Source organism: Amblyraja radiata, chromosome 2 (genome assembly GCF_010909765.2).
Source record: "Amblyraja radiata isolate CabotCenter1 chromosome 2, sAmbRad1.1.pri, whole genome shotgun sequence".
In the NCBI taxonomy this organism is placed as follows: domain Eukaryota; kingdom Metazoa; phylum Chordata; class Chondrichthyes; order Rajiformes; family Rajidae; genus Amblyraja; species Amblyraja radiata.
The window spans coordinates 25,166,166-25,191,072 of record NC_045957.1 but is presented as its reverse complement, the minus strand read 5'-3'; the positions used below and the strand labels follow the sequence as shown (position 1 = coordinate 25,191,072).

The window sequence follows — 24,907 nt, the reverse complement described above, 5'->3', positions numbered from 1 at the left end:
AAGGAGAGAGAGTCATAGAGTGTGGAAACTAGCCCTGCAACCCAACTTGCCCACACCGACCAAAATGTCCCATCAACACATGCTCCACCTGCCTGCATTTGGCCCATATCCCTCCAAACCTGTCCTATCCATGTCCCTGTCTAATTGTTGCTTAGACATTGCAATAGTCCTCTGGTTCTCGACTCGGGGTAAAAGACTACCCAATACGTTCCTCATTTTTTTCATACTCCTCTATAAGATCACCCCTCATCATCCTGCGCTCCAAGGAATAGATTCGCAGTCTGCTCAACCTCTCCCTATAGCTCAGTCCTGGCAACATCCTCGTACATCTTCTCTGTATCCTTTCCAACTTGACAACATCTTTCCTGTAACATGGTGCCCAGAACTTTTTCTTCTTGGCGTATGGCGTGCACAGCCTAAAGTTGTAGGACAACTTGTTCTATTTGATCTTACTTGATTGTGCACGCCAGGTTGATTGCATTTGTTGAAACAGGGCAGACCACGTGAAGGTTGCAATCTCCCATCCCATGCCCAGAACTGAACATAGTACTCTAAATGCAGTCTCATCAATATCTTACACAACTGCAACATGACCTCCCAGCTTCTATACACAATACTCTGACTGATGAAGGCCAATGTGCCAACCTATCTACCTTCAAAGAACTATGTACCTGCAATCCCAGACCCCTATGCTCTACAACACTCCCCAGAGCCCTTCTATTCACTGTGTAGGACCTGCCCATGTTTACTTTCTAAAACGCAACGCCTCACATTTCTCTGTATTAAATTCCATCAACCATTCCAAAGCACATATGGCCAACCGATCAAAATGCTGCTGCAATTTTTGACATCCATCCTCACTATCCACAAACTTGCTAATCTTGCCATGTACGTTCTCATCCAAATCATTGATATAGATGACAAACAGTAATGGACCCAGCAGCGAATTTTGAGGCGCACCATTAGTCACAAGCCTCCACTCCGCGAAGCAACCTTCCACCATATTCAGGAGGATGAGGGGTAATCTTATAGAGGTGTATAAAATCATGAGAGGAATAGATCGGGTCGCACAGTCTCTTGTCCAGAATGGGGTAATCGAGAACCAGAGGGCATAGGTTTGTGAAGAGGGAAAGATTTAATAGGAATCTGAGGGGTAACTTTTTCATACAATGGTTAATGGGTGTGTGGAACGAGCTGCTGGAGGAGGTAGTTGAGGCAGGGACTATCACTACATTTAAGAAGCAATTAGATAGGTACATGGATAAGGCAGGGTTAGAGGGATATGGGCCAAATGCATGCAAGTGGGACTAGTGTAGATGGGGTATGTTGTGTAGATGTTGGCAAATTGAGCCGAAGGGCCTGTTTCTCCACTGCATGACTATGACACTGCCTTGATTTGCCCACCAGACACCAATGTACAATAACTATTCAAATTCTCAAGAATTAAAGGTCAATGCACTGTTTGACTTTCTAATTTCATGCTGTATCTGCTGGAAAATGTTCAGTATTTATGTACAAGTTGCTCTGAACATTATGATTTTTTAAACTCACAATTTAAAAATGATTATTCTTTCATACACCAAAGGATAGGATCTCATGTTTTCACATTATATTCCATCTACCATGTACTTCACATTAACATGTCTTTACCTCTCTGAAATCTCTGCAACCTCAATGCCACCAAGGCATGCGTCACAGGCAACCTGAAAATATTACATTAGATCCCCTCATTTTAATTACCAATATAGATTAGAAACAGCTGGGACTGCAATACCAGTTTCTAAAGGATCCCACTAGTTATCGCCTCTCATGCCGATATATTCATCTAAACATTTTGTTTAATATTCTCGTATACCACCTTATTGAAAAGCCAAATATACTTCAACTGGTTCATTCTTACTAACTCTGAAATCTACACACCTCAAAACATTCTAATTGGGTTGTTAAATACAATTTCCTTTCATAAATCTAAATTGGGGCAAGACTTGAACTGGAAGGCTTGAGTTATAAGAAGAGACTGAACAGAATGGGGCTTATGGGCCTGTCCCACTTAGGCGACTTTTTAGGCGAGTGCAGTAGACTCTGCGCTCACCACACAGTCACCACATGTTCGCTGATGGTCTCTGGTGAGTCTCCTTCATGGTCGTGAGGTGTTCCCCGCATTCTGGGAACTTAGTATGGCCTCAGTATGGTCGCCACAAATTTTTCAACATGTTGAAAGTTTTTCTGCAACCAAAAATTGGTTGCCATGGAGAAAATCGATAATTCTGTAGTCGTAGGTGCAGTTGTAGTGGGGTCACTATGTAGTTATGGGTAGTCGAGGTAGTCGTAGGTAGTTTTAGTTAATCGCCTTTGCTGACCGGTCATTTTCATTGGTAGACAAAAGTGCTGGAGAAACTCAGCGGGAGAGGCAGCATCTATGGAGTGAAGGAAATAGGCAACATTTCGGGTCGAGACCCTTCTTCAGGTCATTTTCATTGGCTCATTGGGGGAAAAAACGCAAGCAGGAGTTTTCAAAACCAAGGATAACTGACCGGTAATGTTAAATGTCCACCGAACTTCACAGTCGCCGGCAGTCCTCTGAAAACTCGCCAAAGTGGGACCGGCCAATTATAGAGGTATATAAAATCATGAGGAGCGTAGATAAGGAGAATGGTCACAGTCCTTTTCCCAGGGTAGTAGAGTCTAAAACTAGTGGGCATAAAATTAAGGTGAGGGGAATGGTTTAAAGGGGACCGAAGGGCAATTTTTCATATAGAGGATGGTGGGTCTATGAAAGAATTTGCCAGAGGAAATCGTAGAGGTGGGTACACTTATCATGTTTAAAGGCCACTTAGACAAGTAAATGAATAGAAAAGGTTTAGAGGGATATGGGCTAAACACAAGCAAATTAGATCAACTCAGGTAGGCATCTTTGGCCACACAGGTGAGTTGGTTCTATTTCTAAACCAACTTTGTTTCTGGCCAATCCTATCATTATTTTCTAGTTCATTATTCACTATTTCCCAAATTCTCATTAATACATTTAGGCATTTTGTCACCATGTCAATGGTGATGAGTTTCTCGTCTCCATGAACAACATTCAATACTTCTGCTTAGTTAATTTATTCACAAGTTGATCTTCATAAGTTGAGAGATACCCACGTAAATATGTATTCTGATTCCAACAGACATTGAAAATCTCCAAAGTAATTATTTTGTGATAATTATTCATACCTTTAACTTTAATTTGCAATGTTATTATTGGAGCTCCAACGGTAACAAAGGTATCATGAAGTTCGTCTACAATCTGAGGTAGCTGTTCTTCTTCAGCCTGTGATTCCATACCCTCCAAATTCTGCTCACTGACATATAAAATAAATCAATTATTACAATTTTTGTTCAAGGAACTGAAACTAAAATTCTATTATTTTAGACTACAGCATAGTACTTCTATCATTTTAGACTACAGCATGGAAAAATATAAACTTTGAAAGGCTTCAGAATAACAAAAAGATGTTATAACTTCTATTAAACTATATTCGATTACAATCTTTGAGTCCATTAGATGTAGTAATAATAGCATGCCATGTATTACAGTTCCTCCCCATATTATAGACACCTTATTTATGTGCAGTCCGTATGTACGAGTGGACATTTGGGAGACCAGTGGGATCGTGGCAACATAATTGCATATTGCAGAGAAATCTGATTAGTTGCGTTAAATGCTCTTGTTTTGCCTTTTCCCTTGTTTGGCCTTAGTTTTTATTTAAATAAATTACTAGCCGATCGCAGTCTGACTTGTGAACTGTCCAGGTGATGAATGTCGTATTCTGGTGAGAATCTGTAAATAGCCATGCAATACTAACCGCGTGAGAGAAGCTTGTGCACTGACATAGGAAGATGTTTCAGTGGCTTCTGCTGTATCATAGTCTGAACTGATAACTGAAATAATAAATGAATACTATGGTAAACAAATAGCTAGCCATCACTTCTTAAAAAAGCAAAATTAGGTATTTAAGATTTTCATTATATTTATTCAAGTATAAACGCCACATCCTCCTTGGCACTTCCACCAGTTACAATATCAATTTTTTTAAATGGATTTGTTGAACATGATTTCTAAATAATATTATTATTTTTTAAGTGCCTTGATATTACTTCCTTCATAATAGATTTCAAGAGCTCCCTTGCGATTGGTATTAGGCTAATGTCAAAAGTTACCCATTTACTCTCCTGCTCCTTTCTTAAATAATTGTGTTACATTTGATACCTTCCATTCTATAGGAAATGTTCCAAATTGAATGCTTTTTGGATGGTGACAACCAGTGTAATGAACTGTCTTCATTTGTCACCTCAAAATAATGCAAGCCATTAAATTCTGAAAATTTATCGACTTTCAGTCCCATTATATTTTTTAATTTAATGCAATTTTTTTTCATCTTTTCATTCTCCCTGGGCATGTTGGCTCCCACTATTTCTGAGAATTTTTTTTCTTTTTAAATATCTATACAGCCCCTTGCTATCTATTTTCCAGATTATCATTGTCGCAAATTTTTACCTCTCCCTAATCCTCTCTTGATTCACTCTTTTTGCTTTAATTATTCCAGTCTGTTATGTTGCTGACAATACCTTTCACATCAGGAATTCAGCTTTTTTTGGATGTTTGGATGAAAAGCTTACATAGCCTATATTTTAGCATTGCATTGCATATTTAAAATAAAAAAGGTTACTCAGTGTAAGTCAAATCACAATAACCATTAAAAGTTTGCATGGCAAATGTGGAATTGTTTCAAGCAAATGGCGTTAACATTAATTTTCATATTAATATGCCTCAGTTAAATAATATGGATAGTGGCATAATTCTAAATAATTAAAACAAATAAGCTAAGATGTCAAATTTAAAAAAAATGTACATTTGAAAGATTTCAAATGGAATTTCATGTACTTGCATCATTTATGTTAACATTCTTACTTTATTGTAATCTTAATACTTACCATCGACTCTTAGTTCAGCCTTTGTTGATGCAACGCCAATGTAGTTTTCTGCCACACATCTATATACTCCCATATCACTCAGAACTACAGATGTTAAAATAAGTTGGTGACACCCATCCTGATCTTCATTGATCATGTAGTGGTCATTCTCCTCAATCAGCTTTCCATCCTTAAACCATTGAACCACTGGTGGTGGACATCCAATTACCATACAATCAAAACTAACAGGATAGCCTTCTTGAACATCCTGGTTCTGGAGCTCAGAGACAACATGAGGTGCTTTATGTGGAAAAGGAAAGCAGAAAAATAAATAATGTATTTATATCACATGTGTACTTTCCAGGAAAGGCACCAAAGGCTGACAAAAAATATCTATAACCATTGAATTTTTAAGACACATTCACCTAAATGTAGTCTATGTTTTTCTCTGCATTTCATTTAATGACAATTTTACAAAGATCCTCCTTACATCACTGTTTTTGATAGTTTACAATCATTTATTGGGCAAAATCAATGTAAACAAACTGGAGTTTGGAAGAATGAAAGGGAATATCATTAGGTAATTAAAACAAAAGACTGACAAGGTATATATCCTAAGAGCCTGCTTCCACCTGAGGACGATTTTTATAAATGGGATTATATTTTAAAGATAATGAGCAAATAATTTCCACCTGAGATGAAGTGTTTATGCAGGGGGTCGTAAATTTCTGAAATTGTCTCATCAAGCTGTGTTTGACTCATCTTTGGGAACCAAGAAATCAGATACGATGGAGAAATGCCAGGAAAGTGGAATTGAAATGAAAGATCAGCTATCCATGATCTTGATAGTAAGAATTAATGAGTGACAATGGTTACTTTTTGGAGTGGAGACCCATGACTAGTGGTGTTCTTCAAGGGACAGTGCTGGACCTATTGTTGTTATGTCATCTATTTTAACGATTTTGGATGAAAATATACAAGGTAAAATATACAAGGTAATACAGGGTAATACCCAGTAATTTTGCATACACACTAAAATAGATGATATAATCGATAATGAAGAAGGTTATCAATAATTACAACAGGTTCTTGAACAGCTGTGCAAGTGTGTCAAAAGTGGCAAATTAAGTTTAATTCAGATAAGTGCACTCAGAGGTGTTGCATTCCAGGAAGTCAAACTACAGTAGGACTTTCAGAGTGAGCACCCTACTGGGTCTTATACAAAAGAGGGACCAAGGAGTACAAGTACATAGTTCCCTGAAAGTGGTATCATAGGGTGGTAAAATGGCTTTTGGCATGCTGGCCTTCACCAGGAAAGTTATTGGATGTAGAAGTGAAAATGATATGTTGCAGATGTACAGGACATTGATGAGGCCACATTTGGGGGATTGTGTTCCGTGTTGGTCACCCAGCCACAGGAAATATGCCATTAAGTTGGAAATTTTCACAGGGATGTTGCCAGGACTTGGGACAGAGTTATAGGAAGAGGTTGGGCAGGTTAGGACTTTATTCCTTGAAGTATAGGAGACCGAGGGATCCTGCAGAGGTGCATACAATTATGAGGGCATTGATCGGGTGAAAGGTCACATCCTTGTTTGCAGGGTTATGGAAACCAGAACTAGAGGGCATGGGTTCAAGAAGAGAGGAGAAAGATTTGGAGGAACCTAAAGGACAATTTTTTTCAAAAAAAGGCGGTGGGTAATTGGAACAAACTACCAAAGGAAGTGGTTGAGGCAGGCGCAATAATGAAATTTAACAGATATCTGGGCTGTCACATAGTTAGAATATGGAGAGATATGGATCAAATACAGGCAAGTGGGACCAGCTTAGAAGTGAATTTTGTTCAGCATGATGGGCTGAAAGCTTGTTTCCAGGTCTCTAGGATTCATAATTATTTTGAAGGACTCACAAACCGTGAGTGAATACATATCCATCTTCTTGTATCCATATATTTTGCACAGACCATAGAACATAGAAACTGAACCTTTATTTTTCTGCTTTTTTGCTTATTTCATATATAAATTTTAAAATAGATAGATTATAAAATGGGCAATATTTACTGTAACTATTTTTTCCCAGTGATATCTATTTTTTCCCAGTGATATCTTAATTTTTAGTAAAGGCAACTCCAATATTAACACCGTTCGGGTTAATCTTTACCCAAACATTTGTGCTACAGAATACAATTTGAACTCGTTGAACGTGTGAAAAAAAGTAAACAATCAGCAAAACTTATGTTTCTTGACACGTGTAGATTACGTAGCTATAGATTACAGAAAATCGTGAAACGGATCATTTCTTTACCCTTCCCATAAGACAGGGGCGGGCCGCCTGTACAAGTTAAGATTATACGCTGTGCTTTTCTAATGCAAAATAACATATAAAGACTGTGAAATAAACATAAGAAACAGCAGTGACAAACGTACCAGATTCAACTCGTAGTCCCTCTAGTGTGGGGATATGGTCTTCTCCAAATGCACCAAGGGGTCGCGAAACCTTCTTAATCCGTATTTCAACCCTACTATTATCCTGGCAAATATCAATGTGAACAGTAATTCCCTGACCGATAAATATTTCCTTAAATCTGGCTGCAGCCATTTCTGCCTCAGTCAAGGTATTAAACTTAATATAAATGTAATTTTCATCCTCATGGTAGGTCTGTTTGTCCAAGATTTCTTCATCTCCTTCATCAGCACTAAAAAAAAATTCTTCATCCACATCAGAAATTTCAAAGGAAAGTTTTGAATACAAAAGTCTGTGAAGTCGTTTACCTGCTCTGCGGAAAGCATCATCAACTTCACTTCCTGAAGAACTTTCTGGCTCACTGTCAGTGCTGTACTTTATACCAATGCCTCGTTTGAGTTTCTGAACTGTTTTCTTTGCATCACTTGCAACTGTAACTTTTCCACGGTGAGAAGTTGTGCCACATTTGTTGGAAGCATCGCAAGTATAAGTTCCAGAGTCTTTTTCTTCCATGCCTGTAATAATTAAGGAGCAAGTTCCATCACTGTAATTATCAATATGATAATGTCTTCCATCAACAATCTCTTCTCCATCTTTGAGCCATCGAACCTTGACTTCGGATTTACTCAGGGCCACACACTCAAGGTGGACAGTTTGGCCTAGCATAGTAGCCTGTGATTTAAAAACGTCTCCAAACACAGGTGTGCCTTGCTGTTTCAGATCTTTCCTGGCTTTATAACCTTTAAATGCGGCCTGGATTTTTGTAGCAGCTTCAGCAAGAGACGGGTCTAGTTCCAACATGGGTTCATCTGGTAATTTCTCTGGCTCAGTGCTTGTAGATTCCCAGTGTTTAAAGAATTTGCTTGTGGAAATTGTTTGTGCTTTTCCAGCTATTGTTACGGTTGATTTCCCTGCTGTTTTCAAGTAATGAACAAGGGATGGAGTACCAGATCTTGATTCTTCATCAGAACTTGTACAAGAATCACATGCTTTGGACATGTCATCTGTGGATAAATCTTCAATTTCCAAACCTTTCTGCAGCCGTTGTTTCAGAGCCTTGTCATCGTCTTCTGGTACTTCACAGATAGAATCAAGAGTTGGTTCACGGCTCATTCTTCGTTTCTTCGCCAAGGCTTCCCATAGAAGATGCAAATCACCTTCCTGTGCTGCTTCAGGAGGCAAGCTTGGTTTGGGAGAAACTTGCTCCCCATCTGCTAGTTCAACAGTAATTTTGTCAGACTCCTGTAGACTTTCCCAATCTTGGTCCGGAACGGGCTTTATTCTATCTGCAGAGATAATAAGAAGTCAATTACGTTAATAATTATATGACAGGTGGTATTCTGCCAAGGTCAGTGCTGGTATGTACAAAGTGTTGAACTTTGGGAGTTCAAATGAAAGAGGAAAGTATACAGAAAGTCTATACCTCCCAGAAAATGGCAAGAGTGGTAAAGATGGGGTGCTGCGTATAAACAAGTAAAATAGATTTACCTGGCAAGTTTTATTTTACACAGAGAGTGGTAGATGCCTGGAACGTGCCAGGAGCTTCCAGGGTAAATGGTGGAAGCAGGTATAGAAACATAGAAACATAGAAAATAGGTGCAGGAGTAGGCCATTCGGCCCTTCAAGCCTGCACCGCCATTCAATATGATCATGGCAGATCATCCAACTCAGTATCCCGTACCTGCCTTCTCTCCATACCCCCTGACCCCTTTAGCCACAAGGGCCACATCTAACTCCCTCTTAAATATAGCCAATGAACTGGCCTCAACTACCTTCTGTGGCAGAGAGTTCCAGAGATTCACCACTCTCTGTGTGAAAAATGTTTTTCTCATCTTGGTCCTAAAGGATTTCCCCCTTATCCTTAAGCTGTGACCCCTTGTCCTGGACTTCCCCAACATCGGGAACAATCTTCCTGCATCTAGCCTGTCCAACCCCTTAAGAATTTTTCCAACCCCTTAAGAATTTTTTCAGAAGCAACATTTCAGAAGCATTTAGACAGCTACATGAAGAGGCAGGGAATTAAGAGATATAGACCACGTGCAGATGGATGTGCAGTTTAAATTGCAGCACGGTCAGCACAGACATCATGGACCAATGAACCCATTCTAGTGCGTATGCTCCATGTTCCAAGATATTTTAGTCTTTGCACTAAAATGGTTCTGAAAGTTTTGACAGCCAGCAAATCTCCACCCCACTTGAGCCATCTCAAAGCTTTAAGGGTTTTTTTAAAAATTAAAAACAGTTTTAAAAATGAATACTTAAAAAAAAATTAAGATAAATATAAAAACATCTACAACACCTAAAATATAAAGAGCTAAAAACATTCAATTAAACCAAAATATTTAAAACATAAGGAACATTGTTTTCTTAAAGAGAGCTTTTATTTCAATTATTTATTTTTAATTGAATGAATGAATGAATTATTCAATAATCAATTGTTTTGTTTTAATTATTTTGGTTTAATTGAATGGATGCATTTGCTAGTCCTGCACAAGATTAGGCATGTCACATCAAGATGGAGCTTCACTGCTGTTTGTGTCAGCTCAAAGGGACAGGTTTAGAATTGCAAGCCTGTCATTACATTCACGTCTTTCATATTTGACAAAGCACGCGCATAAACCCAGACCAGTTTCCATTTAAATAAGTAAATGCCAGCAGTCAGTTATCAGTAGGACCTGGGCAACTGAGCTAAAAACTTAAAATGCTGACTCCATGGTGACTGGCTACAAGGGAAGAAAAATGTGAATAGTAAAGATGTTACATTGTAATAATAAATGAAGTATTTCACTTAGATTCCATGGGAATAGAACATATTCTCTGTGCCTACAAAGCAGACATTGCTTAACTGATCAGCCACAGAAAACTCAGCTAAATGCTCAGAATTTTGTTGGCCGGACTGGCTTCCAGAACTTCTTTCCAGAATATTGGATATTACCTTACATATCATCACATGTTGGGGGTTATGAGATACTCCAACTACATTTTACAAAGTATTTAGATGAACCCTGAACTGAGTCGACTTTGAAAGCACAGGAGTGTTGGAAAATTGGATTAGTAAAGATAGGCACTGGATGACCAGCACAGACAATGTCTTGAAGGGTCTGTTTCTATAACACTGACTATATCAGCGTACCAGCTACTTCGGTACATGTTATATAGTATACTTTCATGACATTCCCGAAGAAAGATTTTGAAAAGCTTCAGGGTGAAAATAATTGAAAAATGTTAGTACTGTATGAGCGAGAAACAGAACTAAATTGTTATTTACCATCCAAAATGACTTCAGCAGATGTTTTTGTTGCTGAGGACACCATACAGGTATATCTCCCTTCATCCTCAGCACTGCAATTGTGAATAACCAAATAGTGTTTTGTTCCTCCAGAAATTATATCATTCTTGCTGCTTATTTCAATGGGTTGATCATTTTTTAACCACTTAACATTAATGCATTCACTGGAAAATTCACATTCTAGCTTGACAGATTCCCCATCTGTTGCAGTAATGTTAGTGAGAGGAATGGTGACAGTCACAGGAACCTCTATAAAAAAGATTAAATGTTTACCAATGGACATAGTACACATTGGGTAAATAATTTATTGTATATTAAAAATAGGATTTCAAGTATACAATATGCTAAGAATGATCTGCCAGTTGGGTCTGAATACCATTATCAAAAGGTGCATTTCCTAGACTTCCATACATAGCAACATTTATATAGGGTCTTTAATGTAGTTATACATTCCAAGCAATTTCTTCCTTGATAATAGTCTCCAGTATCTTACCAACAGATATTAAGCTAACAGACATATATTTATCCGCTATTTGTCTTCCTTCATCATTGAACTGTAGAGTCACTCCCTTCCTAGAACTCAGTGAGTTTTGTGAATCCTCAATGAATAGGTCAACTATCTTTATAGCCTTAGATTTAATTCACAATCTAAAAATGTGGTTACATTGATTCAACTGTAGCTACAATACAATTGGGTTTCATGAAATGTTCCCAAATGTGTTGAGTTGTGAGGGATCATCATCAATCAGAGTCTTCTATTGCTATTTAGACTGTTGAATAACCAGAAACACTTTTAATATCTGCGAATTCTTGACAAAAAAAAAACACAAAAGGGAAAAAATTTGGATTGCATCTAAATTCAACAAGATGTCTGGAATTTAAAAAAACCCATTCACTCCACTCAGAAACTCCTCACCCCATACCTCATAAATGTCAGTCGTGATTATTTTTCATTGGGCATGAACAAATCCAGGCTGGTGTTAGATGGTCTGTAGCCCTTGCAGGACTGTGTGCAACAGTAGGATTCAATAGCCTGCAATTTAGCATAATAATTGATGTGCTACTCTCCTTAAATTGCCTGCTGCTTTTAAGCTGAGCCACAAGGCTGGTTCTTAAAATATGACTGAGATGAGGAGAAACACTTTGCTCACTGTTCTAAATCCTTGGCAGTTTCTATCCTGAGGGCTGTGGATATTCTGTTAATGAGCATGTTCATGATTATAATGTAAAATATTTGGTATACATGGAAAATAGGTATCAGGTGAAATAAATGCCCAGAGACAGAGAGTTAGCTACAATGGCAGGTGCTAATTTAAACAGCTGCTTCTATTTTTAGTTTCTTAGCTGTATGGTTTACATCCATAAAAGGGAGAGATGCATAAGTAGGCAGAGTGGCAAAGAAGTGTATGGGTCTGCCTGCCTTCATATACCGGAGTGATTACAAGAATTGGGACATCATTTGACATCATCAGTTGGGATATGCAGTTATACAATATGTTGATCAGGCTGTACACGGAGTATTGTGTGCTTTTCTAGTTGCTACAATACATAAAATATATAATTAAGCTTGAGAGGGGGCAGAAAAAATTCACCAGGATCTTGCCTGAATTAGAGGGTTTGAGTTTAATTCCAGGGATGGCGGGACTGTCATATGCTGAGAGAATGGAGCGGCTGGGCTTGTACACTCTGGAGTTTAGAAGGATGTGAGGGGATCTTATTGAAACATATAAGATTGTTAAGGGTTTGGACACACTAGAGGCAGGAAACATGTTCCCGATGTTGGGGGAGTCCAGAACCAGGGGCCACAGTTTAAGAATAAGGGGCAAGTCATTTAGAACAGAGATGAGGAAACACTTTTTCTCACAGAGAGTTGTGAGTGTGTGGAATTCTCTGGCTCTGAGAGCGGTGGAGGCTGGTTCTCTGGATACTTTCAAGAGAGAGCTAGATAGAGATCTTAATAATAGCGGAGTCAGAGGATATGGGGGGAAGGCAGGAACAGGGTACTGATTGGAAATGATCAGCCATGATCACATTGAATGGTGGTGCTGGTTCGAAGGGCCAAATGGCCTGCTCCTGCACCTATTGTCTATTGTGTTATAAAGAGACATTAGATAAACTGGGTCTGCTTTTTTCCTGGAGCAAAGGAGGATGAAGGTGGCATGATAGAGATATATACAATTATGAGATGTGTAGATAGGTAGATAGCCAGAGTGCATTTCCCATGTAGGGGTGTATAAATCTAGAGGGCATTGGTTTTAGTTAAGAGGCAGGTGGTTTAATTGGAATTTGAGGGGCACATTTTTCACACAAGTACTTGGTGTTTGGAATGTGCTGTAATTCTGCAGACAAAAGGAAAATTGGTAAAATTATGGATAGTGAGGAAGGTTGTCGATTAATACAACATTATATAAATCAGTTGGACATATTTACAGAGTATTGGCAAATAGAGTTGAATCCAGCCAAGTAAATTGAAGTATTTTGAGGGGCAAATACAAGAGGAATGTATACAGTAAATGACAGACCCTTTATAAACACTGGTGTCCAGAGGTATCTTGGAGTGCAAGTCCATTGTTCCCCATAAATGTCAAAACAAGTGGGCAGGGTGGGAAAGAAGGCATCTGGCCTTTATCGGTCAGGGCAATAGGTGCAAATTACAGCTGGATAAAATGTGTTAGGCCACATATGGGTGTTCAGTTCTGGTCAAACAGTATAGCTAGAATGTGGAAAATTCACATGCATATCCTTCAGAGGATGCACAAGAGGTTTACCACTTTGGTGCCTGGATTGGAGGGTACTAGTTATAATGAGATCTTGGACAAGCCTGGATTGCTTTTGCTGCACCATCGAAGGCTAACTTAGAGAAGGTTATAATATTAAAAGGGGCATAGATAGTCAGAGTCTTTATCCAAAGGTGAAAAGGTCAAATAATAGAGGGATAGTTTTAAGGTAAGAGGGGAACATTTAAAGGAGTACAAGATAGTATTTTACACAGAGAATGGTAGTTTCCTGGAAGCACTGCCAGGAATGATGATAGAAGCAAATATGATAACTGCATTTGAGAAGCATTTAGACTGTCAAGTGAATAGGTAGGGAATAGAGGGATATGGACCATGTGCAGGCAGATTAGATTAGATTGGCAACATGGGCAGCACAGGGCTCATGGGCTAAACTGCCAATACTGTAGGACTAAAGTGTCAATACTGTTCCATGATGAATGGAAATATGCAATAATTTAGCAATTCATCATTTCCCTGTCATTTATGAAATATAGATTTTCCCAAACAGAACCAGGGATAAGGATACTGCAATCTAAAATAGACCAATTTGAAATCATTTAATCTAGCAAAATTAGGACTCACAAGCCAAAAGTAAAATCTCGGCAGTACTTTTAAAATTTTGAATGGAACAATGTAGTTGCACAAGCTGCTCCAGTAGTATAGAAAACTAACTTGTTTTCTATCTTGTAGATAGATGCTTGATTGCAAAAAAAAAGATTTTAAATTGCAAAAAAAGGTGGAGAAGAGAATATCAGAAAGATGAGGTCAAGGAGGCCCTGAGAATCAAAATATCACTTTTCCATGTTCTCCAGAGATGGTATCTGACCCACTGAGTTTCAACACTGTGTCTTTTTTTGTTTTCTATCTTGCTGTAATAAGTCAGTGGGTCAGGCAACATCTCTGGAGGGAATGGACAGGCAACGTTTCGGTTCAGGACCCTACAGATTGATTATAGTGGGGGGAAAAGCTGGAATAGAGGTGGGAGTGGAACAAAGTCTGGCTAGTGATAGGTGTATACGGGTGAGAGGGGTTTGATTATTTTACCCATCTGCCAATCAAATTCCCCCTCATCTGTACCTACCCATCACTGGCCAAGCTTTGTTCAGCACCTCTTTTCTAGCACTCCCCCCCCCTCCCCACCCCCCACAATCAGTCTGAAGAAGGGTCCGGGCTTTGCTCAGGTTTGCTGCTGCCTGGCATGCTGAGTATTCCTGTTGAGTATTTCCAGCATTTTATGTTTTTTTAATTTTCCATAGGATATATGGATGGCTTTGCTGAAATTGTTTAAAGAAATCAAAAGCATATAAATGTAATATCCCATAACCTTCTTTTAACTAAGGCAACTACTCAATTGCTAAAAAGATATATTTCAGATTCAAGTACTTGTCAGATAGCTAATATCCAAGTACAATGGGTGGAAGAACATGTCAGGGGAGGCCATGTGTTTCAAAATTCTAGTTCTGAGTTAAGTAAATTACCAATTTTAAATTGCTAAAGAATCAAGGTTCTGTTATAGTCTGTTTAACTGTAAAATAATAAAGAACATGCAACTGGTATGCATTTGCATTTCTCACCCAGCAAAACTGTCTGTGGCAAATGAACAGGTTCACCAGCACCAACACAATTCAGAGCCGAAACACGGAATCTGTATCCAGTGCCTGGTACCAGATTATCAACAGTGAACTCTGTCTCTTCAATTGCTTTTGTGTTACATTGCAACCAGCAGTCACTGTCATGAGGTTTCATCTCAACATGATAGCCTTGTATAACACTGCCGCCATCACTGAGTGGTGGAAACCAAGACAAGGTGACTGACTGGTGATTCTTTCTGGCAATCTCTGGATCTTCAGGAGGATCAGGAGGACCTATAGAGGTGAGTTAGAGTCATAATTACCTTGAGTCTCTGAAACAGTAATTACACAAATAAAATTCAAACATAATATTAATTGGTGAAAAAACAAAACATAAGTATTGCTATCACTAATATGAACAAATTGCATTTGTCCGCCTTCATTCGATGGACAAGCTATCAAATATTTTGGCATGCACAGAAAGCATCTTAAAAAAAATAACAATAAATACATTTTAAGACATAGATTTTAAATACACTACACTTAAATATAAACATATAAACTATAATTAAACTATAATTATTAAACTCTCTGCATAAAAATATCTTGCAACCAAGAATGTCTAAACCATATTCTAGGAATTGAATTTTTATGTTGTGGTAGCTACATATAAAGCTACCTGGGCTGCTGAGCATTTTCATCATATTCTGTTTTTATTCAGCACTTTACTCCTGCTGCCTAGATTTTTATCCTTATATCTTTGAACTGTTTAGAGATTTCAGGGTTGAAATCATAGTATTACCATTTTATAGTTATGTATTTGGAATTTTAACCAAACAATTACAAATTGGCTAAATTATTTGCTGTACTTCTGTGTAGCAAAATAATTGAATAACACTAGTTCATGCATCTATTACATGTTCTGTGCAGTGCAACGTCATTTATTTTGTTTCTTGATCAGTTGTATGCCTAATTATTATACTGCTGACTGCATTTTGTGATGATGAAAATATAAAGAAAAAGTAATATATCTCTTGTCCAATGTCCCTGTTGAGATTTTTAGCACGATCAATAATAACTACACAAGCTCGCTAATAAGCACAATATTAAACTGTTAAGATAATTTAATTTTAGTCAACACCTGAAATGCTTCTTTCATATAATTTAAAGGTCAAAATGTAATGAAAATGTTTAAATACTATATTTTAAAAAATAGCATCACTTCATTCAATTTTATTTTCTGATCTTTTTTCAGTTTTATTTTTGAAGAAAAACATGGTGGTCCTTTTCCTTTAAGTACATTTTAATTGTTTGATCAGTGGAGAATAGTGAGAGGAAATGAGAAAGAAAGAGAGAGAGAGAGAGAGAGAACGAGAAAAAGAGAGGGAGAGGGAGGGAGAGGGAGAGAGAGAGGGAGGGAGGGAGAGAGAGGGAGAGAGAGGGGGAGAGAGGGGGAGAGAGAAAGAGAGAGGGGGAGAGAGACGGGGAGGGAGAGGGAGAGGGAGAGAGAGAGAGAGAGAGAGAGAGAGAGAGAGAGAGAGAGAGAGAGAGAGAGAGAGAGAGAGAGAGAGAGAGAGAGAGAGAGAGAGAGAGAGAGAGAGAGAGAGAGAGATGCAAATCTGTAGGATCACAATTAACAAAACTGAGTGAGCTACAAAAGTTCACATATTAGGGATTCAAACAGTCCAAACACCAATCAGAAACCTCTGGAATAAAAGGAGGAGTGCAAAGTTTCCATTTTTCATGATTTAACTGATGGCAATGTCTCATATCTTACCAAGAATAGCTAATTTTGCTGAAGCAATGACATCTTTTGAAGCAAATGTTATTTCTCCAGAATGAATAAATTGGGCATTTTTCAGAATGAGTTTGTAAACGTTTCTCTCTGCCTTTGTTTCCCAATGTTCATTAGTTTTGATTTCAGTTTCATTCAGATACCAGCTCACTTCAGTAATAGGGACCACTTCGCTCAATACACATTCAAATTCCGCGTAATTTCCTTGTACCACTTCAGTATCTCTCAAAGTGTTCAAAATGCTAATATGCCATCCTACACATAAGAAATAAACACGTGGGCATCAAATCAAATTTACATTGTAAAATAGGTAAGCAAGTTAATGAATTTAAAAAATATTTAATTAGTAGACCATAGGAAATGGAATCTTAAACATAAATAAATGTTCAGCATTGTAATGTTTTAACTACTTGGAAAGAACCAGTATATTTTTGCTCCTATTGCTGTAATTATTAAAGATAACTTTCAGGTGATTAGTTTTCCCAAAGCAGATTTTTACAACATGGATGCTCTTCTTACCGTTAACATTTAGATATGCTGAGGACATGGCATTTCCAGACACGAAGCTCACTTGACAACTGTCAGATGGAATTAAGTTCTTTAGGAGTAAGATATGTCGTCTTCCAGCTTCGAGGACTGCTGTTTCTTGGTTTTCAGTTTGTGTTATGGGGACATCGTCCTTCAGCCACTTATAATAATGTACCTCCGGTCTGGACAAGGAGCATTCAAACAGAGCTTCACCACCTTCCACCGCATCTACATTCTCTAGTCCTTCAAGAATATCAGGGTGCTTTGCTAATTAAAAGAAATACAGTAATTCAAACCATTATTTTTTTGAATAATACATTAGGGTGACAATGGCTTTATCTTTAAAATCCGTCATCTTTTAATACCATACCTTTTAATCAATCTTGTGTTCCTCAAAATGAAGGATTGCACTTGCAAAACTTGGAATTTGTGCCTCACTGGTAAGGCGAGTATTTTTTGTCCAATCCTGATTGTGTTTGAACTGAATGGCTTGCTAGATCATTTAAGAATCAAATATGTAGGGAGGGCCTAGGTAGGATGCGCTGAATAAAAGTACCTTCACTCTGTCCAACAAAGTATCTCAGGACCACCCTCAGAAAAATATGTGCATATCATATTTTTGTCTTTCACTCTTCAGCAATATCTTGGGAAGATTTTTAAGTTCGTACCACACCAGGTCATCTTTATCCTGTGAACAAATCCTAACTGTACGATCCAGGTATTAGATCACATAGCACCCAATTTTGTGCTATACTTGAACAAATTAATCCTGTCCTAACAATCATTCCAAGCGAAGTAGTGGACTTGGCATTTCTGTGCACTGGGAATGTTAGTGCATTTGATGTTTTTCTGGTGCCATTCATGCTGCAATAATATGATAATTTGTGCAACCATCACTCACTCAACACCCCTCATTTCCATCCAAATCAGCATAAATTGAAGTCACTGGGTGGAATCAAAACTAATATTGAACATTAATGTTACATCAAAGAGTACAGAGAAAATCGAACAGTAGAGCACATTAGCAGGCCCTTTAGTCAAAGTTGTCTGTGCTAAACATTATGTCTACTTAAGCTATTCTCGTCTGCCTGCACATTCTCTATATTCCTCCAATTCCTGCTAATTCATATGCCTTTCTAAGCCTCTTAAATACCACTAACGTATCTGCTTCCAACATTACTCCTGCAGAAAAAGAAAAGGGACCTCCCACTATCAGTAAAATATCTTACCTCACACATCTCCTCTCATCTTATTGATATGCTCCCTAATATTTGACTTTTCCACCTTGTGAAAAAGGTTCTGTCTACCCTATCGATGCCTCTCATAATTTTATACTGAGGCCTCCTCTCAGCTTCTGACACTCCAGTTTGTCTCTTCTTATAAATAATACAAATCTCTTCTTATAAATAATACCCTAATAAATGCAGTATCTGGCAAACCTCTTCAGCGTCCTCTCCAAACCCTCCACGTCTATTGTAATGGCTAACCATAACAGTAGACAACACTCCAAACACGGCCTAAACAAAGTTTTATAAAGACTTCTTAGCTCTTAGTCTCAATGCGGCAAATGAGGAAAGCAAGCATATCATACACCTTCTTTGCCAATCTACCTACTTGTATTGTTAATATCAGGGAGCTATGGACTTGGACGACAAAATCTCTCTTTACATCAATGGTGTTAAGGGACCTATAGTATGTAACAGTATACTTTTGCCTTATATTTGATCTCCCAAAGTGTAACATCTGATACTCATACGGATTAAACTATTCTGCTGCATCCTTGGACTGTCTTCTTCACTGTCTCAGCTCCAGCATTTTACGTTGTCTGCAAATTTACTATCTAACCCATCCACATTTTCATCCAGGTCATTATATCTATAACATGCAAAAGAGGTCCCAGCTTTGATCTCTGCTAAACACCACTGCTCACAGACATCCAGTGCGAATTACACCCTTCCATCGTTACCTGGTCTTCGATGGGTAAGCTAGTTCTGAATGCAAATTACCAATCACCCTGGATCGCATGCATCTTACTTTTCTAGACCTTGTTAAATGCCATACTAATGTCCATCTAGACAACATCCACTGCCCTACCCTTATCAATCACCATCATTACTTCTTCAAAGAACAATCAAGTTTGTAAGTCATGATCTGCCCGACATGCTGACTGTCCCTAATTTGCCCACTCTTTTCCAAATGTAAGTAAATCATATCCTTAATGGACCTGTCCCACTCAGGCGCCTACAGGTCGCTGCATGGTCACAACATGTTCGCGGGTGGTGGCCGGGGTGTTGCCTTCATGGTAGTTCCCGCATTCTCGGAACTAGTCGCGGCTCCATTCCGGTCGCCGTTTATTTTTCAACATGTTGAAAATGAATGAAGCCGTCATGTAGAGTGGCGAGAATTCTCGTGCCATAGGTGCAGTGGTAGTGGGTCGCCAGGAGGTCGTAGGTTCTCGTAGGTTGTCGCTGGTGCTGACCGGTGAATTTCATTGGCTCATTGGAAAAAAAACCATAAACAGTAGTTTTCAGAAACAAGGATAACCCACCGGTAATGTTCATATTTGCCGAGCTTCATAGCCGTGTATCTCTGGCTTCTTAAAAGTTGTCTCCACTCCTTCTCCCCACCTTGTCTTCCCCTTCAAGTTCAAGTGAGTTTATTGTCATGTGTCCCTGTATAGGACAATGACTGTATAGGACTTCTCCCCCCCCCCTCTTTTAAAGGAAGTGACCCTTCCCGTACACTGTGCTTTCACTGTCTTAATTACAGCGCCAACCTTCCTGTTCATCGTGGTTTCATTCATTTTCAACATGTTGAAAAATAAACGGCGGCCAGAATGTAGCCGCGACTAGTTCCGAGAATGCGGGAACTACCATGAAGGCAACTCCCCGGCCACCACCCGCGAACATGTGGTGACCATGCGGCGACCTGTAGTCGCCTAAAAAGTCGCCTAAGTGGGACAGCCCACTAGGGATATGATTGCATAACTGGCAGGTGAAGGAAGCGATGTGTGTTCCACTCTGACAATTGCCGTTCCATTCGCTGGGTTTTCAGCAACCGGCTACAACTTGACAGTCACTGGCAGTCGCTTGAATAATCGCTTAAGTGGGACAAGCCCATAAAGATCTTCTCCAAAAGCTTTCCAAACACAGACTGGTTCACTTGCTCAAATGCAATTGAACCAGTGCACAACAAGTACATATCTCTGTGTTGACTACTGGCAGCAATCTATTACTGGAGGCATCCTAATGGCAATGACAATGCACAGGTCAAGGATTTCAGCACAGGTGTCAAAGACATGCCTATCTTCACAGAACTTTGTCTCATACTCTTCAGTCATATCACCTCTTACCTAGACCTCCATGAAAACCAATGCACATGCATGCACAGATCTTACAAGGCTGTCATCATTGAGATACGTGAAATGCAGATGGAAGACCTTTAGTCACTCTTGTAGCTGGACTGCTTTCTCCATTGAGGTCAAAGCCAGTATGACTCAATTTCCCCATCTCTGCATCTTTGTAAATTGTCACTGCAAGTTTTTCCCATTTGATGCTGTTCAGGAACTGTATTTATGCAAAGATGAGGAATGAGTAAGGGAAATGTGGCATCTCAGGCAGTACGAATTAGTCCTCGAGTCATAAAGTTATACATTATGGAAACAGGCCATATGCTGATCATTATACCCATCTATATCAATGCCACCTGCCATCATTAATTCCATATCCTACTGTGCTCTACTCATTCAATAACTGTCCAGATGTCCGATCTATCCAATCTCTTTATAATTTAACCGTTTTATTCAAAAACATCATTGTGGATCTTTTCTGTACCCTCCCCAACTTAGACACATCTTTCTTGTAGTGTGGCAACCAGAACCACAATACACCAATGCAGACTAACCAACTTTTGTAAAACTGGAGCATGACGTCCTTAAGGGGCTGTCCCACTGCGACGACCTAACCTGCGAGTTCTGGCGAGTTTGCCCTCGACTCATACTCACAGCATGGTCGACACGAGGTCCTAGGAGGTCTTTGTAACTCTCCTTCATGCTCCAGAGTAGTTCCCGTGTACTCAAGGCCTCAGCTTGGTTGCGGCGTATTTTTCAACATGTTGAAAAATGCCCGCGAGTAAAAAAAGGTCGCCATGGAAAAAATCAATACTTTTTTTACTCATAGGTTTAGTCGAAGTAGGTCGTAGTAGGTCGGCATGTTATCCGTAGGTAATCGAGGGTAGTCGAAGATAATCGAAGGTAGTCAAAGGTAGTCGTAGATAGTCTTCAACATAGTCGAAGGGAGGTCAAAGGAGATCGAAGGAGGTCGTCTTCACTCTCCACTATTCGGAGTCCAATTTTCCCGAAGCTAATCAAAGTTGGTCTTCAACATAGCCGGAGGAGGTCGAAGGAGGTCTTCTACATAGTCGAAGGAGGTCTTCAACATGGCATTTTTTCAAACTCTCCTAAAAACTCTTGAATTAGGTCGCCGCAGTGGGACAGCCCCTTAACTCTTTCACTCAATGCCTCGGCTGATGAAGCCAAGTATGCCATGTACCTTTTTCACCACCCCATCTGCAGCAGACTACTGCATACACCAGAATCTCATTTGCAAAATGACATACACTGTCATTTTTCACCACACCTAGTCTTCTTATGGCATTTTGCAAATAATATTCTGGTACACGCAGCATCTGGGAGTGCTCTGCAGTATATGCTCAAAAAGGTGTGAAGATTTCAGCTTTATGTGCTGGTGTGTTGTACAACCAAGCAGTCTGAAGCGAGCAGCTGGTGTCAGAAGAGCAGCATGCAGACCTCAAGACCCAAACTGAAGAAGGGCAGGAGCAAGAAGAGTAGTAAGGTAACCAGAAAGGTTATTAAGGGTTACTTCTTCAAAACAACAGCTTCATCTCTCAGCAGAATGAAGGAGAAAGGCATTTGATTCCAACGGCAACAAAGAGATTCATAATTCTTATATATTTTTACAACATTAGAAGGAGGCTATTTGACCCATATAATTTATGCCTGTTCTCAGGCTAATCCCATTCTGGAATCTCATTTAACACCAGATACAGAGAATCTTTTCAAAAATGCTTTCTATATCACAGACCCCAGTCCAAACTAACAATCCTCTCCAAACTCTAACCTTCACCACCCCCAGAATTCTCCAGGAACCAGCTAAGGATGCCAAGTTAGCACATAATTCTCTCATCTTCCTTTGCAACATCACCTGCATTGTTCATATCACAACAGTGAATGAACTCAAAATCCAATTTCTGATTTGGAGTACCACAATTGTTTATTGGTGCACATTTCATTGTATTCAGAAAATGTATTTCTGCAATGGTAAGATTCAAAAGTCATGATTTTGTGGAAATTATGAATTCTGCAATATCCAACAGCATTGTTTTGCCTTGGTCCATCAGAGCCGTGTGCTGCTCTCCACTCCCCTCAGACGGAAAAGAAGAGCAAGATGGTGGAGAGATAGTGAGGCAATGCCAGCAGTGTGCATGAGAAGGGATCAGCACGTGGTGCCCATGGCAGAGCATTGTGCGACGCCTGCAGGGTTTTTAGGGTTAAGCCGAACTCTTTGGTTAAGGGCTTTGGTGGGCTGGTAGAAGCTATTCCTTTGATGTTTCCCAGTCTAGATGTGAGAAGAATGAACCAGCCTCACCCTCTGGGTTGTCTGCACCAAGTGCCCATCCCCTAACTCTACAGCACTTGCTGAAGAACAACAGATGACAGATGAGGAAGACCATTGGCTGTTTCTCAAGGCAACGCCATTATTGGTCCGCATAAAATGTTTTTTAACATTAAAAAGTGCATATTAAAATTAAAAGACCAAAAAAAAAAATCCACACTCAGCAGGGGTGGAAGCATCTTTGGAAAGTGAAGCAGTTTACATCTGGGGCAAAGATCCTTTAACTAAAATGGGATAGTGAGAACATGTTAGTAAAAAACAAATAAAATGCAGTTGCTGGAAATCTAAAATAAAAATAGAAATTGTAGGAAACACCCAATAGGTCAGGTTTAACCTAAGGAAAGAGGAACGGAGGAAATGCTTCAGGTCAATGATATTCATCAGAATCTGGAAGGAGACAAAAGAAAATCATTTAGCTGCAGGGAAGATGGGGGATATCTCTGATAGGATGAAACCAGAGTAATCATGGTGATAACACAGAATAGAAATTATAGATGGAGTTTAATCTGGACAAGCATGAGATGTTAGACTTTAGGAGATTAAATGTAAGCATATGGTAGGGCTCAGAGGAGCATTGATATAGAGGGATATTCAGTTGCAAGTCTATAACTCCTGTAAATGGAAAATTTATAGGATAATAGAGTTGCCATTTAGCATTTTTGCATTCATCATAATGGAAATTAAGTATAGACTGGAGCATAATAATGTTGCAACAGTATAAAACCTGTATGTGCAGTTGTGTACGTGTGCAGAGTACTTTGTGCAGTTCTGGCTGTTGAATTACAGGAAAGACATGGGGGCTTTGGGGAGGGTGCAGAACAGGTTCTTGTGTGCACAAGAAACTGCTGATGCTGGAGTCTTGATCAAAACACAAAGTGTTGAACACAGTCAGCAAGGCAGCCAGTATCTGAGGTGGGAAATCGATAGACCATGCTTTGTTTTGGGTCTCTTCTTGACTGAAGGAACAACATCTGAAAAAGAGTCCTGATCTGATTCACTGCCTGTCCATTTCCCTTCACAGATGCTGCCTGGTTTGTTGACTTACCCCAGCACCTTTTTATTTGCTCACCAGAGTGTTAACTGGATTAGGGACTATTAGCTATAAATAAGCTTGGTTAAACTTGGATTATTTTCTCTGGAGGAGTGACTTGAAGTATAAAAAAATTATGAGGTGCATAAAGGGTAAATAGTCAGAACCTTTTTCACAGATTGGAAATTTTGAATACTGGGATGCATAGGTTAAATTAGTTTAAATTGGTACAATGGTTGGCACTGATATCATGGTCAAGGTGCTGTGATGTATTGTTCGATGTTCTATACCCTCAGCCTCCAATGATTCAGAAAAAACAAACCACATTTGTCCCATCTTTTGTTAACTAATACAATTTAAACCAGCTAACATCCTGGTTAATTTTCTTCACCCACTCCAAAGCCACCCCATCCTTTCTGTAATATAGCAACATAGACTGCACACAATACTCCAAATGTGGCCTAACCAAAGTTATATACAATTGTAACATGACTTGCTAACTTTTATATTCAATGTCCTGACCGCTGAAGGCAAGCAGGTGTATGCCTTCTTGATCACCCTATCCATTTGTATTGCCATTTTCAGGGAACTATATACTTTCACTCCGATATCCCTCTGGATATCATTGCTCATACAGACCCAACCATACACTTGTCCAAATTAAACTCCATCTGTAATTTCTCTGCTCAAATTTCCAATTGATCTATAATCTTACTGTCTCCTTTGACAAATAAAGCACACCATCTCAGTCAGAAATGATTCCTGCAAAATGCTGAAAGAAACAAGCTGGAAAGGGTGCAGAGGA

At 39.1% G+C, this 24,907-nt stretch overlaps 1 protein-coding gene across 4 annotated transcripts in view; it reads right to left on the bottom strand.

Annotated features, from left to right (window-relative positions):
• The window catches only part of obscn (obscurin, cytoskeletal calmodulin and titin-interacting RhoGEF), a 435,173-nt gene that overhangs the window by 149,617 nt on the left and 260,649 nt on the right, over positions 1–24,907 (bottom strand). For all 4 annotated transcript variants that reach the window (XM_033043588.1, XM_033043597.1, XM_033043606.1 and 1 more), the window contains 8 exons: positions 17,371–17,646; positions 16,834–17,106; positions 15,060–15,350; positions 10,688–10,957; positions 7,383–8,705; positions 4,978–5,256; positions 3,849–3,924; positions 3,217–3,344 (listed from right to left, as the gene is read on the bottom strand). In XM_033043588.1, the coding sequence (XP_032899479.1) occupies positions 3,217–3,344; positions 3,849–3,924; positions 4,978–5,256; positions 7,383–8,705; positions 10,688–10,957; positions 15,060–15,350; positions 16,834–17,106; positions 17,371–17,646 (2,916 nt within the window). The remainder of the gene's footprint in view (positions 1–3,216; positions 3,345–3,848; positions 3,925–4,977; positions 5,257–7,382; positions 8,706–10,687; positions 10,958–15,059; positions 15,351–16,833; positions 17,107–17,370; positions 17,647–24,907) is intronic.